The 22,837-nt window shown below is 33.3% G+C and overlaps 1 protein-coding gene across 1 annotated transcript in view; it reads left to right on the top strand.

Annotated features, from left to right (window-relative positions):
- LOC119840556 (tyrosine kinase receptor Cad96Ca) overlaps positions 1–15,480 on the top strand; it is a 54,988-nt gene extending 39,508 nt beyond the window's left edge. Inside the window, exons 6-11 of the mRNA XM_038367242.1 lie at positions 2,990–3,128; positions 4,160–4,311; positions 6,361–6,543; positions 7,756–7,895; positions 12,738–12,879; positions 13,154–15,480. Coding sequence (XP_038223170.1) covers positions 2,990–3,128; positions 4,160–4,311; positions 6,361–6,543; positions 7,756–7,895; positions 12,738–12,879; positions 13,154–13,378 — 981 coding nt within the window. The 3' untranslated portion in view covers positions 13,379–15,480. The remainder of the gene's footprint in view (positions 1–2,989; positions 3,129–4,159; positions 4,312–6,360; positions 6,544–7,755; positions 7,896–12,737; positions 12,880–13,153) is intronic.
- Positions 15,481–22,837: the final 7,357 nt, after the last annotated feature.

Below are 22,837 nucleotides of genomic sequence, written 5' to 3'. Positions count from 1 at the left end.
TGTTCTCACGTGTACTCGGTGATGTTTTACGTTTTCGATTAAGAACCGGTATGAATTAATATCAAAACGATTTTGAAAATTTTGTTTCTTAAGCTATTGAAATTCTAAGGCAAAAATATGTTGGTAGTTATAAGACCCGTACATTTAAATACATTCCAATACTAGTTTTTTTTCGTGGAAGAATATAGTCAAAAAAATTTTAATAAACACTGATAATAAATTCAAATAAAAAATTTTATTAATAGGTCATGTTGATTTAACACATCACTTGTTAATACAATACTACAGTAAATTAAAGTGAGTCTAATAATATACTTAGTAGTAATTTAGTCTACGGTTAATATTATATTAATGTTAAAACTTAAAACTCTTCGTTGAAGATAAGCAAGCATTAATAAAAAAAACAATAATATATCCCAAAACACATTAAAACTCTAAAATCCAACTGTGTTCCCTCGTAAGCCTTCCAAAGGTATTCTTGTGGTGGTACCCAAGTATTAAGGAAAGGAAATACATAATAACTCTAAATGAATCTTTATTAAACAGTTAAATTAGTACTATATATTTGTAGAAACTAAGGCCTGCGTTAGCTAAAACTGTGTTGCATGTTTTAGCATCCCTCATTCCCTCTCCTTTTACATTTATCATAGAATAATTTTGGACGTGTGTACGTATTTTAAAGTTTGTTTAATTACAGTTTAAATTGGTTGCTTATTTAACGAATCCATCGTGCTGTACAATGCAGCCACAATATTTGCTTTTCGAACGTTATTTGAATAAATAAACATGATGTAAACAGTTGACGTTATTTAATATAGAAGTGATTGTGGTAATATTTGTACGGGATAGTACAATGTCGATATTGAATTATAATTAGCACCTGATGTTGTATTGACTGATCATACCTGATTCAGAAGTGAAGCAAATGATTTTTACAATTATTTAGCATGTTACTAGTGACTATCAAAATAGACTATAAATATTCGGTTCATCTTATAGAACTACATTCAATTAATAATAGAATATTAACGCTTTACCTAGTATATGACAAAAAATAACTATGCAATGGTAGGAAGGAGGTTTTGCAAAAAAAAAAAAACTATGCATTGGTAGTTTTTTATAATGAAATACGGACTTTCAAATAGGTTTTTTGATTAATAATATTTCTGGCAAATTTTACAGACCTAACTTAAACCACTAAATTATGAACCACTCAGTTTTCTAAACCGTTATAGATAACGTTAATTTTCAATGAGAGGCACCCCAATTAAGAGACGTAGAAAAAAACTACCAGATACTTATTCATTAACCCACGCTATACTTAAATAGGTAGTTAAATACTTATATTTTCACGCACATGCAAACGACAACTATTGTTCCTTTGTATCGGTAGAATGAGGGTTTTGCATTCAATAGCATAGCAATTATATGGACTGAAATGGAAATAAATGTATAATAAAAATAGCGTGCCGTTGTTAACCCGCCAGTTTAAAAAGACCCTACCATTGTATGTCAATTCGCATGGCTAACAAACAAACAGTTGGTCCATAATCGATATTATTAAAACATGCCTTCGTAAAATGAAAGTATATTTCATTTTTAGAATAATACGCTCGTTCCGTAACATTTATCTGACTTAATTCATTCCACATGTTGGAGATGATGTTTAAATAAATAGAAAAGCTTTAAACTTTTTTTATATTTAAAAATGTTTATTATTTGATATAAATGCCTATTCAGTAGAAACTAATAATCGATGAATATATAATACAATCTTTCCGAACGCGTCTTCGCCCGCGTAATCAAGGGAAAAGATAGACAATCCCGGGAAATACCCCACATATTTCCTATTCCCGTAGCATTTCTGGATAAATACTATACTCTTTTTCGGGTCTCAGGCTATGTCTGTTCCAAATTTTATTCAAATCTGCACAGCGGTTTCTGAGATTAGCGTATTCAGTTAGTACAGATACAATATTGTATAGATTTTATATAAATGCTAAATCGATTTTTGCACGCGGGGGTTCTTTACTCTCATTACTAAGCTACTAATCTTATGTTATAACTATATACTACGAAATACTTTTTGCATAACTGAAGTTTCAACAATAGACTCAGTATAGAAATAGCTACACTTTGTAATTGAGCTATTAATTATCTATAATAACATAACACAATGGCTTGATGTTTTCTATATAGTAGGTATAATATGACATCAATACACAAATTCATATTTAATTAAAAATATATTTATATTATCTTAATATTTTCGCTTCGCACTTTCTTTTCTTGTTTTACTTAAAATAAATTACGAATTACATATTTCATTAGATTTGAAATTGCTCATTTACTACTGTTATAAGTAAAGTAATTTCTGTCCTTAATATCCTATCCTACGAATATTATAAATGAAAAAGTTTGTTACTCTTTCACGCAAAAACTACTGAACCGACTGCAATGAAATTTAGTACGTAGATAGCTGGTCAAATGGAATAACACATAGGCAACTTTTATCCCGATATTCATGCGGCAAACGTACTTACGCGGGTGAAACCGCGGGACGCAGCTAGTTTTTTTTTTATTATTTGACTCAAGGTGTCTAATGAAAATGAATTATGTTCGATACCTAGAAAAATAAAACGTTATTATATCAAATTGTGACGTGGTGCATTTTTGCAGCTTCTGTTTTTTTGCATAAAAGCGTTGCTAATTTTTAACTAGGTACGTTGGCATTAAATATTCATAAATAACTAGCTGTCTGCCCCAGCTATGCCCAGTTTGACATTATTTTGTCAGTCAAATTCTTTATCTTAATGTTTACTCTTCAAAACAGATATCCTAATCCATGCGGGGACCCATCCAACAAACCATACATCATTTAAATCCATAATGACATTCTAAAGTTAAGTGGTTTAACTAAAACTGCTGCCGGTTACAAATAACAAACGTTTTTTAATCAATACATATTCAACCAGGCTTCGTGTTTCAGATATCTGAAGAGACAACAATAAGCAAAGATGAGCCCCGCGATGCGTGGGAGTTCCCGAGGCATCGTTTGAAGATCTTCAACATAGTAGGGGAGGGCGCGTTTGGACAGGTCTGGCGGGCCCAGGCAATAGATATAGATGGTGAGTAGGACTTTGAGATTCCCAACAATTTCAAAATTCTTTCAATTCCAACTCACACGGACAGCTTGAGCAGTTAGCGATTGATCCACAGAGGCAAACTTCTGTTTCAGTCATACGCCCGAAATAAACAAGGTATATGTTTAGAAATTAAAAACTTTTTAACGAATTTTAAACGCGATTTATTCTAAATGTATAATACTCCCGTATAATCAAACACAAGAAAATACAATGTATATATTATCTATGAATGGCATTAATCTTCGATTATAATTTGCATGCAAATATAAAAAGAGTCCGTTGATTGTTTATTGCCAAGATTATCTCAGTAAATGCATTGTCAGATCAATAACAAATTCAATCAAATATAGTTGCGACTTTTTGGTTAGGATTGATTATAAAACATGGAGCAAGTCAACTGTTTAAAATTCGGTTCCTCACAAGTACTTCAAGTTTTATTTAAGATTTTATTTTAAAGGAAATTTCATCTCTTGTCCGCAGAAACAGAGATTGAATATACATACTCGTATTACAAATAGGCCGGTTAAAATAGACATAATAGTAGTTATTAGTGATCAAGCTGAAGGATCATTTTTGTAGCAAATAATAAGATAACATTATGGTCAAAAATGTTGTCTAGCCCAGACGACAATATTTTTATTAAACGTAACGTAATTTGGAAACTAAGGAGTGACATTTCAATCTTTGGTTAAAAACTTTTCCTTCCAATAAAGTTCTACACAAAAATAAAAAATAAAAAGTCACTTTTTAAATTGCCAATTGAACCGGAGATATGACACAACACATTTATGAAATTGTTGTTTAATAACATATTCAAAGAATAAATTTTAGCAAAGAATTGAAAAATCAGGTCTATATATATGATATTTAGTTCCAGTACTAATCAATTTGCACGTGTATTATATATTTGAAAAACTCTCAAAGCATAATATTTAATACAGGTAATAACTTTTCGCTATTCAATACTTTTATAATGTGGCCGTCTATTTAATAAAACGTTATTATATTCCCAGGTAAAAAAGGGGAGCAAACGGTCGCAGTAAAGACTTTAAAAGGAAATGCTTCAGAAAAAGAAAAAACTGATCTGATACAGGAATTAGCTGTAATGAAGACGTTAGGAACGCATCCTAACGTTGTAAGACTCGTCGGTTGCTGCACTGAAAAGGTATAAAGATTTATTCTTTACAAACTCAAAATATCTTTGTTCCAAATTTCATCCAAATCGGTTCAGAGAATTAGGCCTAAATACAGATAGACAGACTGTCATACATAGTTACTTTCGCATTTATAGTATTAGTGGATTATGTGCTCATGTTACTGGAAATGAAGCAGTCGAGACAAAGTAACTCTTATTAGAAATACGAGTTGGGGTCTCATTCAACATTGTTGATGGAACCCTATTTTTTTTTTTGTATTGTTTGTAATTCAACTTTTTGTGCGTTGTGTTTTTTTAAATATTTACATTTAGGTTTTTAACTATTTGAAATTTTAGTTTAGTTCAGTTAAAATAAAGAAATCAGTAAGCTGTTGTAATATCAAAATAACATGCAATTCCGACTTATATTCGTATTGGCTCGGTTTTATTTTAACACTGTAGAAGTGTACAAGCTTTTCATATCAAGCGACTAATTTCTTTCACAATTATTGAACCGAGATATTTGCAAATAATATTACTAATTCTCGTCATTAAGAAGGTACTTTTTCTCACTTTTGTACGTTGATAATTAAAGTTTTCGATACTGAGTTCTTAGTTATTCCTATGAGAGAAGAATTTAACGTTTAGAAACAAATTACTGCATAATGTGTGTTCTAGCAGACTAAAATCTAATTTTCACATAATCATACACTTCATTAAATGCCTGTTTGAATATCATATTCAAACCTGATTCCATAAAGTATTAGCAACAATTATTACCAATATTGTATCAATTACGAAAGATAATATCGATGCACGTGTATGAAGTTTTGGAGGCTGCAGTAGGTTCCGTGTATTTCCTGGTTGATTAGTTTTGCTTTGTACTGAAAATGATCAAAAGCATTGCATTGTAGCTTTATTTTTATTAGAGGAAAATTTCGACGAAACAATGTGAAATTATTAGTGTACAATGATATTTATTTTGTTAAGTACAAAAGACCGTGTAAAATGTACTTAGCCATTTTTAGTTATCCCTATGTAACCTCAAACCGAGTGTATTTTATTTTAGTATTAGTCTTATCCTACTAATATTATAAATGCGAAAGTTTGTAAAGTTGTGTGAACGTTTGTTACTCTTTCAAATAAAAATTGCTGAACTGATTGCAGTGAAATTTGGCACGCAGACAGCTGGACAACTGGAATAACCTATAGGCAATATTCCTATTTTTAACCCGATATTCCTACGGGATACGGACCTACGCGGGTGAAACCGCGGGGCGCAGCTAGTTAAAAGCTAAAATACAGTCAATCTATGGAAGGTAGACTTGCGAAAAGTTGTTCAGAAGAATGTTAATACTAGACAGCTTAACCTTACCATTTTCAAGCAACGGCAATCTATGGAAAGTGCTGCTCATACTAGCTTTCCGTTCGCAACTTCACCCGCGTCGTCAAATTCATCAGCAATCAGGCATGTTGACAAATTCTCGCCCGAGGAGCAAGATCTGCTTATTAATAATAATTAATGACTTGTGTGCTTTATAGCCATTTATTATAATGATAGCAGATGTGAATAGATGATGAAATCAAATCAAAATTCTTTAATGTGCACCAAGACATACAGAAATAAGTTCTACAACTACTTAAATGTCTTTGATAAAACGTTTTGTCGCAGACTGTCGTATAGACAATTTGTTTGGATTTAGACAGTGTTCATTGCCTACCGCGGTGCGAGCCGGCCCAATTCGTGCGGAAGCGTGCTCGACTCCCACACTCAAAATGTATTAGGTACAGTTTTCTAATCAGCGATAACATTCTTATATGTTGGGGTCGAGCATGCTTACCATCAGGCGAACCACTAGCTCAGTTGGCCGCTATACCATAAAAAATTACCTTTAACCTTCAAAGAAATAGTGTTAATTTCTATGGATGAGTGATCAATGAGTGTAAAACAGTGCCACTAGTACATTTTTGACGACCTATTATTAGGCTAGTTGTTTTCAATACGTAAATGCGATCAGCCTTCAATGCGTGTACGGTGCTTTGTGCGGATAGATTTTCATATAAATTTCTATATTACAGGAACCCACATTAGTGATAATGGAGTTCGTGAGTCTAGGCAAGCTGCAACAGTTCCTCCGTGACTCGAGAGCTGAGCGTCACTATGGCAACACTCATGGTGGGAGTCTATTCCTAACATCACGAGATCTTACGCACTTCGCCTTCCAAGTCGCAAGAGGCATGGACTTTCTTAGCGCTAAAGGGGTAAGATTTAAAAAAATACACACAATTAAATTAACATAACACACAATAAATAGAAATGTACAGTTCGGAAACTGAAACAATGTTCAACTTACAAAACGTTCGAAAAGACGTTTTGAGCGGGAGTTCCTCTTGGAACTGGAAAATTAAAAAATAGGACCACTGATGTTACCCAAAACATAAGAGTGTTAAATAGCGTCGAAGTGAGGCAATTAAAAATTATTAGACCATTTAAACATACGACTAACTTCAAATCGCATATTCTTCTTACATTTTTACTTATTTGCATAGCATTGCTCCGTATTTCAATAACGACCCCTTTGTCTGTTTGTTCTCTATGATGGCTCTTCAGAGCTCAAAGGAACTCACCGCTGACTTCATTAAAAACAAGTTAATTAAACTAAAACCAGAAACTTTCTAGATAATTTAAATTATGCTCGGAATGTAAATCAAACCGTAGATCAATTTAATTTTGCACGCCCAGAAAGCAGTTTTCGACCGACGTCCTAAAAATAAAGAAGCTTCTCATTCAGCAGATTTTTTATATTTTGTTATTCAATAAATCCGTGGGCTTTCAACCGATTAAAGTAATTGTCTGTGTTCTATATAAAATTGTTATCTTTTGGTCATGTTTTAGAATTTAGATTGGTTCTTCTCCCAAGAGACGTTGGTGGCCTTTTTACATGCTTTTTTTGTAGAAATGTTTATTAATAACTACTTGTCTTTCAAAATACATCACACATTGTACTATTGGGTTGATCCTAATGATACACCCAACGATTGTCGCATTGTTAGTGTACTCAATGAAACATATAATTTTGCATACGGTATTTACTAAATAAATACTAAAAAAACAAAATAACGCACTAAACTGCACAGCACACCAGCAGTAGGACACGCTGAATAATATGACGCTTTTACAATTACCGATTCATCATCATAATCAGCCCATATATCTGCTATATATCTCTTATGAGGGTTTAGGCGAAAATCCACCACGCCAGCCAAGTGCGGGCTGGCAGATGTCGTATGTCGTCAAACTTTTGATTCTTGGTCATGCCGGTTTCCTCGTGATGTTTTCCTTCACCGTTTCGAATAGTTGTGATGTAATCCACATGCGCAGATAAATTGAAATAATCAATTTATTTCCTGCACGATCGCCCGGTCCCGACCCGACGTATCGCAGCCACCACTGAATTTACCGATTAATTGCAGATAATTCATCGGGATTTAGCCGCGAGAAATGTATTGATAACAGAAGAGAGGACGTGTAAAGTAGCAGACTTCGGTTTCGCGAGAGACGTCGCTGGCACCCATGTGTATGAACGAAAAAGCGATGGGCGTCTACCTATAAGGTATGTTTATTTTATTACACGCCACCTGTTCGCCCCGGATTCGCCCGTGGTACGTAGCCTTTGTCACTCAGTGAAGTTGCAGCTTTCTAATGGTGAAAGAATTTTTGTACACAATAAATATTAAAAAATGCCTCTAGTTCCCTCTAGATGAAGTTTCCTCATCATCAAAATGATGGTGGATAATCTTCAGTTTGATTAAGTTTTCTCTTTTAGATTATAGTGTAGATTATCCACCATCGTTTAACATTATATGAATAAAGTTATTAGGCACTCAAACTTCAGTGTCAAAGAAAATGATGTCGACGTTTCTGAGTGATCTCCTGGATAAAAAATATCCTATGTTCTCTCTCGGATCTCAAACAATTTTTTTACCAATTATCATCCAAATCGGTTTAGTGGTTTACGTGTGATTAAAGCGAACCTAAAGTGTCTACTTCGACAGAAGTCAATTATCATAATATATCCAACTAAACGCTCCCACGCAATAATCCAGTTAACGGAAAGTCTAGATTTTACAGAATGCAGATTGTATCTAAAATTCTACACATAGGTAAAATATAACAGTAACTTACAGTATAACAGTAAAGGTATTTACGGCATTATTATAGTAAATCATAAGATCGTAAAATCACTTCTAACTGAAGGCCGCCCATCAAATTGTTTTCTTTTTTTTTTCTTAACCAGGTTATTCTTTAAGTTTCCTTATTTGTAAAATTTTTATTCGAGAGTAAAATAAATAAATAAACAAATTTACCTATCAACAAAATATTCATTGGCATCATTGTTATGTACATGTTACATATTATGTAGATTTCAAATGTAAAATTTATATTATTTCAAAAAAGCAACTACGGAGTTTCTTGCCGGCTCTTCGCTGTAGAAACTGCCTTCCGAACCTATGGTAAATGGTATAAACTGTAATATGACGATTCAAAAATGCTTCTATAAGAAGTCTAGTTGAATGAATAAATGTTTGAGTTTGAGTTTAATTCGCAACATTGCATTATGGCTTATAAATCGTTATATTCAATTATAAGCACATATAATGACTCAATAGAACATACCACACACAAAAAATAATTAATTAACATACATCTTTAATTATTTTCAAAGACGTACATATTTTTCGGATATGCATAGACTTTTAAAATAATTGCTATTAATAGTATAAACGAGTCTTATTGCAAAAGGAATGTGATATGATATGTTTTACAGGTGTGCAATTTAAAGACAAGTCTGCATGTGAAATTTCACATAATATTTCGTAATTTGTGTTTATCGTTTGCCTACGGCGAATTGACATTCGGCTCATTATTGGCATCGTATCCAAAAAATGGCGGAATTTATATTTAAACATTTTGTTTTTTAGTATTTTCGCAAAATATACGGGTCTTTTCAGAGCTTTTAATAGATTTTTAATTTACATATACACATTTTTAATAGATTTTACCAGGAGCTAAAACGTCTTTTTCTAAGTATTCTTACGAACTGTAACAACCGTGAAAATTAAATAGCCATTATATTTTTCTTAATCGTTTTATTTTTTGTGCGAAAACATACGCTTTTCTTCATATTATACTAGCTTCCGCCCGCGGCTTTGCCCTGCATTTAGTGACTGTCTATTCCTGTTTTATCCCAAGGGAGCATTTAATCGGGATAAAAAATATCCTATCAACCAAGTCAGGTCATACCCTGTCTATATACCAAATTTCATTAAAATCGGTTCAGTAGTTTCAACATGTTTAACGGAGAAACATCCAAACAAACTTTTACATTTATAATATTAGTGTGATTATAAGATAATAAATATTATATGGGTCAGTATTTTACAGACTACGTGTCTACTACCTGATATAAATGTGTCGGAGTACCCTCTTAGATATTAACGAACGCAAGTGCATGACTCACGAGTTGCGCTTGGACATGGCCGTAGCAGCGTGCGAGCATTCAAGTATTGGAGCTCGTGCCGAGCGGACGTGTCTGTTCGAGTCCCGATATAATTTTGCTATATAAAGTACAGTGAAGTGAATTTGTGATTTTTAATAATTATTGTTTCAATAAAATGTGAAATTCCGTTTGTGTCTTTTGATGCTCGAAGTTACCCACGACGCCCAATGTGGAACACATAACCAGCCCACTGAGCCCTATACTCCAGCCTGAGCTGACATCAGAAGTGCGATCGCTTTGAGCACAAAAAACGAACGAAAATTTTCATTCGCCACGTGTTGATAATGACCTATTACAAAAAATGTTGGAGATGCAAAATAGCAACATGCGGCATTTAATAGAAGCTATAAAGCAACCAGTGAGTGCTAGCAACATAAAATTGCCTGAGTTTGACTCTAAAAAGCCCGACGCAGAAGCACGTGCGTGGTGCAATACCGTTGATCTGTTTTGAAGAAAATCAGTTACAAGGAGCTCCGCTAGTACTAGCCCTTAGCGGTGCATTAAAGGGAAGTGCTTCGCAGTGGCTATCACATGTTTCATTTTCTGGAATGCAGTGGTCGCAGTTTCGAGAATTGTTTACCGCTAGGTATGACACCATTGAAACCCCTGCGGCTGCTCTTATTAACTTACAAAGTAGCAAGCCAAACGACAATGAGGGCCTGTCGGTGTATGCCGCCAGATTAATCACATCATTAACTGCAAAGTGGCAAAAGATGAGTGTGGAAGAAATTGCCGTTTCAACTGTATTAACGCATATTTCAAAATTTGACAAACGTTTACAACGCATCGCCTTCACTACTGAGATTGTTACCAGAGATAAGCTGCAGTGAGAACTCAATGCAACCTCTTTTATGAAGAGAAAAGCTCTACAAATTAACGACGGTTACAATAACAGTGCAAAACGTTATAAAACTACTTCGCTGACGAAGTGCTATCAATGTGGCAAATTAGGACACAGGGAAACTGAATGCCGTTCGAAAATAAGAGAAGGTACGCGGCAAATCCATCGTTTTCCACGTCGAGTAATCGACCATCGCAAGTTGTTTGTTTCAAATGTGGCGGGACCGGCCACTTTGCATCGAAGTGCATGCGCGGACAAGGAGCTACTGATGGCAGCAGGGGAGGACAGGTGCCGGGAACCAGCGGGTCCATCCACGATGTATGGGCGCGATCGTCAAGTCAAGACGTGCCGCGTAGCTAATCCGCGTGGCAATCTTATAAACAACGGTGAGACACATTTGTTTAGTTTTGATTTTGGTGCCGAGTGTTCCGTTATCAAAGAAAGAATTGCTAGTAAATTATCCGGCAAGCGTTTCAATAATATCGTAAAACTAACAGGAATCGGTCAACATAGTGAAGAGAGTTCATTGCAAGTTTTATCACGAGTTAAAATAGGCGATTATATTTCATGTTGTGACTAATCATTATCTAAATAATGACATCTTAGTAGGTAGGGAAATTTTAACACAAGGTTTTTGCGAGTGTGTCATCCGAATGTGTAATTTTATCGCTAATAATGTTTTAATTTGTAGCAGGTCTAGTACGAAAAATTGTTTTGATCTTAAATGCGTTGATACGGATTTGCCACCTGAGTTGAAGTCTGTTGACTTTTTCTCATGGTGTAGCTTCGTCGCGGATCAATACAGGTCAGCTAGAAATACGATTAATCGACATTACGAAGATTGTCCAGCGTCGTCCATATCGTCTTGGTTTGAACGAACGGCAGGTCGTGCATAACAAAGTTCGTACGTAAGTTCGTTGATAACTGTATCACTTGCAGAATCTCAAAACCGAAGACAAAATGAAAACGAAGAAGCAAAATGTTTTGTGATGTATTGTGGTGCAGTTTTCTGAATGGCTGTAGGTGAAGTAGCTGTTATCGTCGTAACGTTGGTGTGCTAGCGAGATGTGTCGTTGTTGCGACGATATTCTGTTTTCGTTAGTGCGTTAACAAGATGAGTCGTTGTAGCGACTATATTAAAAATTAACCTTGTTTTCGTTGGTGCGTTAACAAGACGAGTCGTTGTAGCGACTATATTAAAAATTAACCTTGTTTTCGTTGGTGCGTTAACAAGATGAGTCGTTGTAGCGACGATTAGAGCTATCTTTGTTTCCGTTGGTGCGAAAAAGGGATGAGTCGTTGGAGCGGCACTAATTGACCAAATAATGTAGCTTTGTGTTTTAATAGGGATGATTACCCTGGTATGTACGATGTAAGCTGATTGATAGCTGAGTTGCTTTTTTTGTTTTATTAACAACCTAAAAGGGTTATATTCAGGAAGAATCAGTATGACCGAGCAGGATATTGTGTATCATGTATTTGCAGATACCACACACGAGGACGTGTGAACATCAGAGATGGCCGTGTCGGAGTACCCTCTTAGATATTAACGAACGCAAGTGCATGACTCACGAGTTGCGCTTGGACATGGCCGTAGCAGCGTGCGAGCATTCAAGTATTGGAGCTCGTGCCGAGCGGACGTGTCTGTTCGAGTCCCGATATAATTTTGCTATATAAAGTACAGTGAAGTGAATTTGTGATTTTTAATAATTATTGTTTCAATAAAATGTGAAATTCCGTTTGTGTCTTTTGATGCTCGAAGTTACCCACGACGCCCAATGTGGAACACATAACCAGCCCACTGAGCCCTATACTCCAGCCTGAGCTGACAAATGAATAGTTTAAAAAATGTCTAGTACAAACTAAATGTTATTTTGTTTCTCTCTATCTCTTTAAAACAACGTTTAATATTTTCCACTTAAATCACACGTGAGGCTGCGAGGCTAATTATATCAGTCGCCCTGTGACCTATACAATTTACATCCGGTTTACGTAACCGGTATCATCACTTCAAATTGGAGCTAAATAAATTTACAATTTGTTTTCAATTCTAGATGGATGGCGCCAGAATCCTTGTATGATGACATATTTAGTGTAAAGTCTGATGTTTGGAGTTTTGGCGTATTGCTGTGGGAGATTGTAACATTGGGTTCGACTCCATATCCAGGTCTGTCTGCTGGTGACGTCATGAAAAAGGTAAGTTGTGTTTCAAGTGAATCATAACTGACATGGATACTGATTTTTATTGTTCGATTGAATTCACGGCGATTGAATTCATTTTCTTCTAAAGTTTTCCATTACTACCTTGTCTGCAAAGCAAAAAAGAAAAACAACCAATTGAACCGTCGAACGAAAACATAGCAGTAAAATTATTCCGCATTTCGAATGCTCCATATTGACAATTCACAAAATGACGTTAGAAATTGTCCCTGTATTTTTGCGAATTATTCAACTAAAAGTGTTCCATCAGGTCCGAGATGGGCATCGTTTGGAGAAACCGGAACACTGTCGGCGGGAACTGTACAATATTATGTACTATTGTTGGGAAGCGGAGCCAGCCTCCCGGCCCGAATTCAAAGAAATTGTCGGAATGCTCGAGCGACTATTGTGCACTGAAATGGACTACATCGAGCTTGAAAGGTTCCCTGATCATTCCTATTATAATGTGCAACACTTAGACGGCGAGAAGTTGTAGTTAGAATAGGATTTAGGCGTTAATATTGTTGTGGTTCATATGCCGTCCAGCACTTGGTTGGTTTAGGGCAATTTTTAGGCCTTTATTGCTACTGGGACTAAACTAAATGTCGCCAGGTGATCATTATGGATAAGAACGTCGAAAGAAGTCTTTAAAGCATTTTCACTGTATTGTTCTGAATACGTAGACTATAAAAAATAATAAAGTACAGTTTGAATATAACCTAGCTATTTAATCGCTCCCTGCTCGACAATTATGAACATGTTTTCATGGAGTAAGTCTTACAATAAAAAAATGTACCATCATCATTCCTAAGTGTTTTCTTATTCTCGTTTGATGTGAAGTTTCATTAAAATATTAAAGACTGAGCTGATTTCAAATAATATTTCTAATATATGAAACATGTTTTAATTCTCCTAAAGTCTTTAATTTAGTACGTATTGTTCTTTTTATGTTTAGTGATCGCTTATTCGTAACATGAATCAAAAAACGTAATACGTGCATAATTTTTGAGTCAACTAACCGATGGTCCACTCTTATTTTTAATAATGTCTAAGTTTTATGAAAAAAAAAACAAATCCAACATGCGCTTGGAAATTAAAAATGTACATATTTTCAATTGTTTTTTTTTGTTATGTGATAAGAAAGATCGGCTTTTTTGTGCAATATTTATATTTTGTAAATATTTTTCTAATGTGTTTAATGAAAACTTGATAAAAATGTCTCATTTAAAACAACGATGAAATTAAGATAAACAATATAATTATGTTTAGAATAACAGGATTATCAAACAACTAAGACAGGAAAAAATCTCATTTAACTCAATTACAATTACAATTTCAACTCAAAGCAAAATGTTTCATTGTATTTTAGGTATTTGCGTAATTAAACGTTATAAAATACGTAATTATAAACGGTAAATAAATATATAAAAAACAGAATATACACATTCAAAACGCCAACATTTTGTTAATGATTTCTCGGAAATTGATTCTTGAAATTCTAAAAGTTATGTAATTAATGTATCGATTTTCTTCAATCAAGTCGGAAAATGGAGGAATTTCAGCGTATTTGAGGAAATTACCTTATAAAGAGCGTGTGTTGATTTTTAGTATAATAATATTCCAGTTTATTAAGATTTCCCGAATATTTTATACGATCTTATAAGGAAACAACATTTTGTAACAACAATGAACTGTTGTGCAACAGTGAACAATGCCTGCGTTAACAATGAACCGTTTTTTTGTTAAGTACATCCTGATTTTCTTGAGAAATATGATCTTCTTTTTAAAATATGCATGTATAAACAATATTAAGCTAATAGTAGAATACTGACATTTTGAGAAAATTAAAACAAAACAAAACACGGAGTTAAAATTTCAATCATTGTGACAAAAGTCGAGGCATGGACGAAGCCGGGGCGGGCCGCTAGTGTAAAATATACCAACGGTCTCGTCTTCGCTCGTTCAACACGTGTAGCCTATAGCACCTAAGAATCGTGTATATATTCAACCGTGAAAGAATATTTGAAATCGGTCCACTAGTTCCTGAGATTAGCGCATCTAAACAAAAACAAACAGGAAATGAAACCATGAAGAATGTTCACGACAATTGTATTTCAACCCAATCTGATTTTTTGCTATAATAATCATATCTTGCTATAAATAATTCTATTTTTATATCCCAAATCATTGATATTAACAATGTTTATTTGCAAAGAGATAGAACAAATCATTCATAATTAAAGAATCTAAATACACTATGATTAAAATCACACTATATGCGAAAGAAAAAATGTTGTATACTATTAAGTGCGATCCAACTAAGAATAGGAACGTCAATGATCTTTGCGTCAATAACGCATCAATTGTAATTTGAAAATAAAACAACATTACAGAATAGATTTTAATTGTTTAATGGAGTGTGATGTTATTTCTATGGATTGTATAATGTAGTTACTATGCAGTTTGTAGGCATTGGTAACGAAATGCTTTTATACTTTTTGGAGTTATATTTTTGCTAAAACATTTATCAGAGATCTGTTTTGTATACATTGTAGTTGTAGTGACTAGTCCTTAGCGATAATGATAACGGATACTGCTGTAAGAGCTGCTTAGTTTGTAAGAGACGATGTAAATTAATGTAATTTTTTTGTATGCACATTTTCAATAAAAGTTTTGTTGTTAAATAATGCTTTCATTATATCCTTTTCTGCGCCTTCTACTTATATTTTGATCTGCAAATAGTACAATTTGAGATGTTCTGTGTTTTGGTGTTAAAAGAAATTATATAACTTTGATTAAAGAATGAGTTGTAGGTATTTTCAAATGTAATAAGTTAACCTACTAAAGGATAAATATAATGTTCGTTGCTAAAACATCATAAACAACTCAGTTCGCAGTACAAGATACAACATGTCATAAATAATAATAAATATAATAAAAATATTTTCATGGTAATAGAGCCATTTACTTTGATAATATTTTATATTTTTAATTTCATTGTTAGCGGTAATTTTAAATACCACAATAAACGAATACCTATGGACCACATAGTACATTTGAGTTATAACAAATACGATTTACGACGTACTTTCTTGAAGCAAGAGTCTTAAAAAATGTACGAGCACAAAAGCCTGTGGCAACAAGGATAAACCCTGTTACGACATTAAGTTCAAATGTGGAAATTTTACTTGAATTTACGCTATGGCAATTAAAGAAAGACACAGAGCAAAAAATCACTGAACCTAAATATATTCCTTCTGATTTTCTTTCAATTTGTAAATAGAAATAGTCTAAGTCGTTATTTTATACATTAAAAGGTAACAGAGGAATCAGATAAATTGTGACAACAGACTTATTGAGACTGGTTTGACTCCATCAAAACACTGACTAAGTAAGTGATATAATTAGTTGTGCTTATGTATAAGCATGATGATGAGAGAATTTTGTATTTTTTGACCAAGTAGAAAACTTACTTGTGTTAGACAAAGTAAGAAAATTTGGACCGGCCTCTGATAACATTTACTTAAAATCTTGCCGAAGCACATATTTTGATTGTCCGTAATGGGCACATGCTTTCCTTAGATAGTATTGAATATTTAGGTTAAGACTTCGTCAAGGATGTGTTTTCTGACCTATCTACGCTCAAATGTCTCATTACTTCGATGGCCAGACTATAACTATCTTTGTAAGTATATTTTAACTCTTATACCACATATTAAAATAGCTTATACCAAGAACCTACCTACTTATATCAAGAAACTGTAACACGTATTATACAGAATTCAACTATACCTGTTTCTTAGATTTTTATACTCATGTTCTCTTATACGTATTTATATTTTATATGTAATACTTATATTTATATGGGCAGTTCGTGTATTCATCTTGCAAAAGGCTTAATATTTTCATGATATTCATTGTGCGAGATGTTTCAGGAACGATATATCAATGTATCGGTCATTTAGTTACTACTTATACAATTTTCAACCAACGTCCCAAAACGAGGTTCTAATTTTCTGTATTCTTTTGGTTTTGATACTATGTTTAATTTTGTAGGTTTTCAACCGATTGACGTGATCGTTTTTTAGAAAATGTTTGTAAAGAAAGTGAAATCAATTAGTACATCTCTCCACGACGATCAGTAACCTTTTTTATATAAAATAATATATTATTTTATTTTATTTTATTTATTAATAGAGAATTTGCAACAAAGAATACAGATAAAATTTTTTGTTAAGCTTGCTACGTACATAGTTTTCTTTACCTTTAATTACAGTCAAGTGTGATAAAAAAATTATAGAATTATAATTACAAAAGTTTGGTGTGTTATATTAATTAAAATATAACATATATATTGTAACAAATATAACATATATATTGAAATATAATTATATAAATAATGTTGTATTGCATTTACTTAAATATTAATGGCCCCTTTTCTCCAATTCTCGATAATAATGGCCTATAATAATCATAATTAATCTTTACTCAATCATTGAGGAATGTCCATTAAAAATCCCTCGAGAGTCTAGACTCGAACGAATACCAGCAAAGAATGTCCACAAAATTGTTTTTATTCCAATTAATAATTACCTAATGGTAGTAGATTATGTTTAAAAAACTTCAAATCAGAAATAAACGTGGTATAAAATACATAATCTAAACTAAGAATAGCCAAAAATATCAAAAATAAACATGAAAATTATTGTATTTATTTAAAACATGACATATTTTAATAGACGTTCTCGTCAAACAAAATGTATGAAAAAATACTCTTTCAATGATGTATTGCGATATATAAAAAACGGTTTATGAGATACTATCTCATTAACAATTTTAGGAAAAGACGCTTTAAATCGTAAATTTAGTCTTATATTCTATTAATATGATAATCTTGAAACATACCGGTATGTGGTAGTCGAGCACGCTTCGGCACGAATTGGGCCAGCTCGCACCGGGGAAGTACACACCCCCACAGAAGACCGGCGTGAAATAGCATTCTGCTGTATTTCGTTCGGTGAGTGGGGGAGCCGGAGGCCCATATCCTTTTCCTTACCCTTCCCAGTCCTTTCCTTTATTCCTATCGCCCATCCTTTCTTAATCCCTTCCCAAAAAGTCGGCAATCCATCTGTAGAGGCGTAAGGTCTGCAATGGACCTTATGCCTCTCCAAATGTTCATGGGTGGTTGTAGCGCTTACCATCAGGCGTCCCACCAGCTCCATTGCCGACTATAACATAAAAAAAATAAAAAACATACATTCAGGATTAATTAATTCCATTCCGACCAAGAATGTATACCTACCCTCTAAATCAGAATTTAGTGATTCTAGATCTAGTGAAGTTTGATGACATGACGAGAAATCTGCCAAACCACTTAGACAACATGGTCGCATATGCCCTCAACCCTCATAGGAAGCCGGTGCCACTACAATGGGAACAAATATGGGCTGATTATGATGAAAGACTCTTAAAAATGTAGAAAACACTTATCAGAGTCCACAAAACTCATTGTACTTGGTTTTTATGTAGGTACTAAAAATATGATTTATAAGCAATAAATAGCGATAATAATTTGTCATACGCTATACAGATAATTAATTTTTCCAAGTGAACACTTACCTTGCCCTGTTAGCCTGTTTAACAAATTGGAACCGAAGCCTTTTCTACGCACGGATCGACACCCACGTAACCTTTAATTCACAACCTAACTTTACCACTACGGTTCACGAATTGTAAGCCTATAGTTTAAAGTTTGTGAGTTATAACAATTGAAATGCTTCTCGTTTAGGTTTGTCTTTTTTCCTATTACTTCCGTTATCTATAAACTTAAAACCGAAACTATCAATCAAATTAAATCAACGCAAATCGCTCGTGTTAACGAACATTTATCACTATCACTGGCGGTCGGCCTCTGCTTCGCACGTGGTAGATTAGCCTTCCTCCATAGATGGGCTGTCTAACACTGAGATAATTTTTTAATTTCAATTTTGGAAATATATTAGTTTCTCCTTACTCTTTCCCTCTTTACATTAATTTCTCTTCTAGTATTCTTACTTATTTATATGTATATTCAACAAGATTTAACAAACGTACCCTTAAATGGAATACTCCAATAATTGTTCTTTTGATTAAATCCGACTTCAGTCAGCTTAAATGTGGCGAATATTGTATAACAAAAAATGTAATTATAAAACCCAAAAACCCAACTGCTAACTTGTTGGTTCTATTGCAATAGTCTTTTTGCGATCTTATTCATATCAGGTATAATAAAAATAAAAAAACCAAACAAAAAAAAACACCTCTCCCCCCACCCTTTATTATTTGGGGGTGCAAAAAATAGACATACAATAAACTTAGTAGTACTTAGTAGTAGTTACTCACATATATACTTACAAACGCTTGAAAATCATTACAATCCCTCTGTGTCAGTCGGTTAAAAGAGACTCGATACTGCTTTGGAACAATGGAACAATTTAAATTGATTTCTCTGATTTGATATCATATTCACTTCGATAATTGTATTAACGCAAATTATTTTTACAATCTGTTAATTTACAATTAATGGGCTGATTCTTGTGATAAATTACCTGTAATGGGTTCAATTTAAATGTATTTGTTTATTTAATTTAGCCTTAAATCATGTTGAAAATATGGATTTTCACTGCGAACATCAAAATGAGATATGAGGCGGATCGCCTGATAATTTATGATAACATTTATGTGACAATGAAAATTATGTACGAGGATTATTAACTATTGGCAATAAATTGGTTCTATGTGTAATCGTCTATCTTCTATGAATAATCTTCTATGTATAATCAAATTGTCTATCAGATATAGTACACCTACTAGTTTCCGTTCGCTTATCTATTTAACCTTTTATGAATGTACTTGGATGATCGAGTATTTTTTAACATAAAATTAATCATGAAGTTCGTTTTATTGCTCCAGAAACCCCCTGCGTACTAAATTTAACGAAAATCATTGAAGCTGTTTCTGAGATGCATTGATTGGGTTTTCGAATACTGCTACAGAATGAAATGTTTAAATTTATATTTTTATCTAGTATAAATAGCTTAGCTGCCATAAGGCCGCCATTGGAGCATGCCCCTTTATTGTAAAATAATATGTGTTTTTTTTCCTTTTTGTAATAGTGTACAATAAACCGTTTACATTCATTAATTCATTCAATCACGGATGATTCATTATTGTACGGGTAGTCGAAATCGGGAAAACTGCGTACTTCGTAGTTTATTTCCATTTGACGATTTGCCACGGCCCGATTTTAAACTATACAAAAATAATACGTTGAATTTGTAAATGGTTAGGTACAATTCACAATTTTCCAACAGTTTACAATCCTGCAAGGTAAATAATAAATTAATGGAATACTGGAAAAATATAATTATAATAAATATATAATCTTACCACAGATTACATAATACTATACTAGATCTTATTGTGGCATAAACACAACTCTTAGCAAAATCCAAACGAAATTATTTGGTTGTGGCAGACTAACAGCAATTAGTGAAATATATAAAACTTAATTATTTTTTTACACATTGGCATGATAAATATATATTTGTCCCATAAGTTAATAGTGAAAGAAGCCAAAGGAAACCTTATACATACTTTGGACATGCTATTAAAAAGCAATAAGGAAAACGTTAATTTACAAACTCAGTAGTAGGTATAGTATTATTTTTTGTCGTTTTTCTTTGTAAAAAGTTTTAATATGATATAAAATACATCTAAAAATAAACAGGTTTTCAGTTATTTTGTTATCTATCTATATTAGCTTATTGAATTACCTTATTCTAAGTTTGCACTTCATTACTCAAAACTTTACATCTATATGTGTTGTGACTGTCTCGTAGTGAAGACAAGGGACAGTAAAGGGTCATTATATGTTTATAGTAACCTTTTCTTGGTTAATACAAAACTAAACTAAAAATGTACATACTATATAATAATAATATTAATGTACGAAGAAAAGTTCACTCTTTATAAAAAATTACTGATTTCATTTGATGTTTTTAATCATTTGAGAACGGTTAAATTATTCATACAGCTTCTATATTTTGACATGTTTTAAAGTTATTGGTACAATAATAATTATTAATGATTTTTTCTATAAAAACTCCATTGTCGCTATGCTAAAAGCCACAGCAAGCTCGCACGGTTATTCAAAAATCAACCCTTATACGGTTTAAGAAGAAAGTTACCCATAATATAATATAGGGTTAAAGATTTTGTCCGTGGTTAAAATCGTAGGAAAGTAGGAAATTGTTATTTATAAATTAATTTAAGTTTTCTTAATTGATATACCATGGATTAAAATTTGACCCAAGAATACCTGCACTAAAAGTACCTAAATTAATAAAAAATAATTAACATCATGTTAAGGTGTATATGGTCAGGAGTTTCGAGGGACACGCTAATTCAATTTTAAACCACAGTTTTTAAGTAGTTCAAGTACAGGCCTTGGCGTAGTTCGGTCAATTTGTATGGAAATAAGGTTTGCATAGCAGCACTACGCTTTAATGCTGGAATGGAACGAGTCAAACACCAAAGCATAAAATAGCCGTAGAAAAACACACTGCAATTTTGGAGGAAATCCATAAAAATTCTTTTGATTTTAATGTAATGGTTGAGACTCGGATGAATGAATTGAATTGAATTTTGTTTGTCTCAATATTGGGATGGTTTAAGAGAGAATTAAAAAAGGGTATAAAATGGTAGGAAATCCGAATGTTTTTTTACGTACACGAACTTGGGTGTCATTTAGAAAACAATGTAGAGCATTTAGAAATTAAAAACTTTTTAACGGATTTTAAACGCGATTTATTCATTATATTATTAACCCGACGTTTCGAATACTTTACAGCGAGCGTGGTCGCAGGGGGACTGATATGTTATATGTCTTGAAGGTCATACAAAAATTGTTGTTTGTGAACTACCTCCACCTATTTCTCCGCAGTTGGTATGTGGAGTATTTTTCTGGATGTTGGCAGTATTGGCTGATAGTGTCTTCCGGTCTTTTGGTATGTCTGACCATGTATAATACTCGCGTAAAATCAAACACAAGAAAATACAATGTAGAGCATTTGAAATATCATCGATATTCATATTGAAAGTATGATTGTATGATTGTATGAGAATGCAAGATAAAGGGTTACTTTAATTTAGTAATAAATTATCTATTACAATGCTTAGATAATAAAAGAAATCATAAACATCATCAGAAAAAAAATATGTAAGAAAATTAAAGACTTAGTTTTGTTAGAACATCATCTGCTAGACAAAAATCTTTCTAGTAAGTATATTTACAGGTTTATTTACAACCGATTACAGGCAGCCTATCACACTATTCCCGTAGTTTTCCCCTTAGTGGGAAGTCGTTCAATGCATAACTATGCCTATGTCTAGTTCATGGTCTACATTAGTGAACCAACGAGCATTGGTTCTACAGGCAGCCCATTGTCACTTCAGCGTACTAATACGGTGGGTGCTTAAATCTGTGGACAGACTCGATGTCGTTCTTGTACTAATTTCAATTTCGTTCTCTTAATGAAACTCCAAGCATGGCAACTATAACAATATGCAGATATGTATATTTTCTCGTAGAGCTCGTTATTTTTAAATATCACTTATATAGTTAATGAGGTTCTAAGAATATTGATACTAGGTATTGCCATGGAGATACAGCCCGCGAAGCATAAGCTTAGCTTTACGTATGTGCGAGTTGCCGCCAAAAGTACAGACCGAAACCGCTGATTTCAAACGCCGCGCCTCAGGCCGTTAGACAGAAACCTGTATAAACCGGTATAAGCCAATCAAAGGATGCTCCGCGATCTAAGCCGTCATCTCATCTACAATATCTATGTACTCAAACAAATGTACATCTGTATATACACACACAAATGTGCGTCGTACATTACAATTTTAATTT

The sequence above is a fragment of the Zerene cesonia genome, chromosome 6 (assembly GCF_012273895.1).
Source record: "Zerene cesonia ecotype Mississippi chromosome 6, Zerene_cesonia_1.1, whole genome shotgun sequence".
In the NCBI taxonomy this organism is placed as follows: Eukaryota; Metazoa; Arthropoda; class Insecta; order Lepidoptera; family Pieridae; genus Zerene; species Zerene cesonia.
This window is presented reverse-complemented; position numbering and strand designations above follow the sequence as displayed.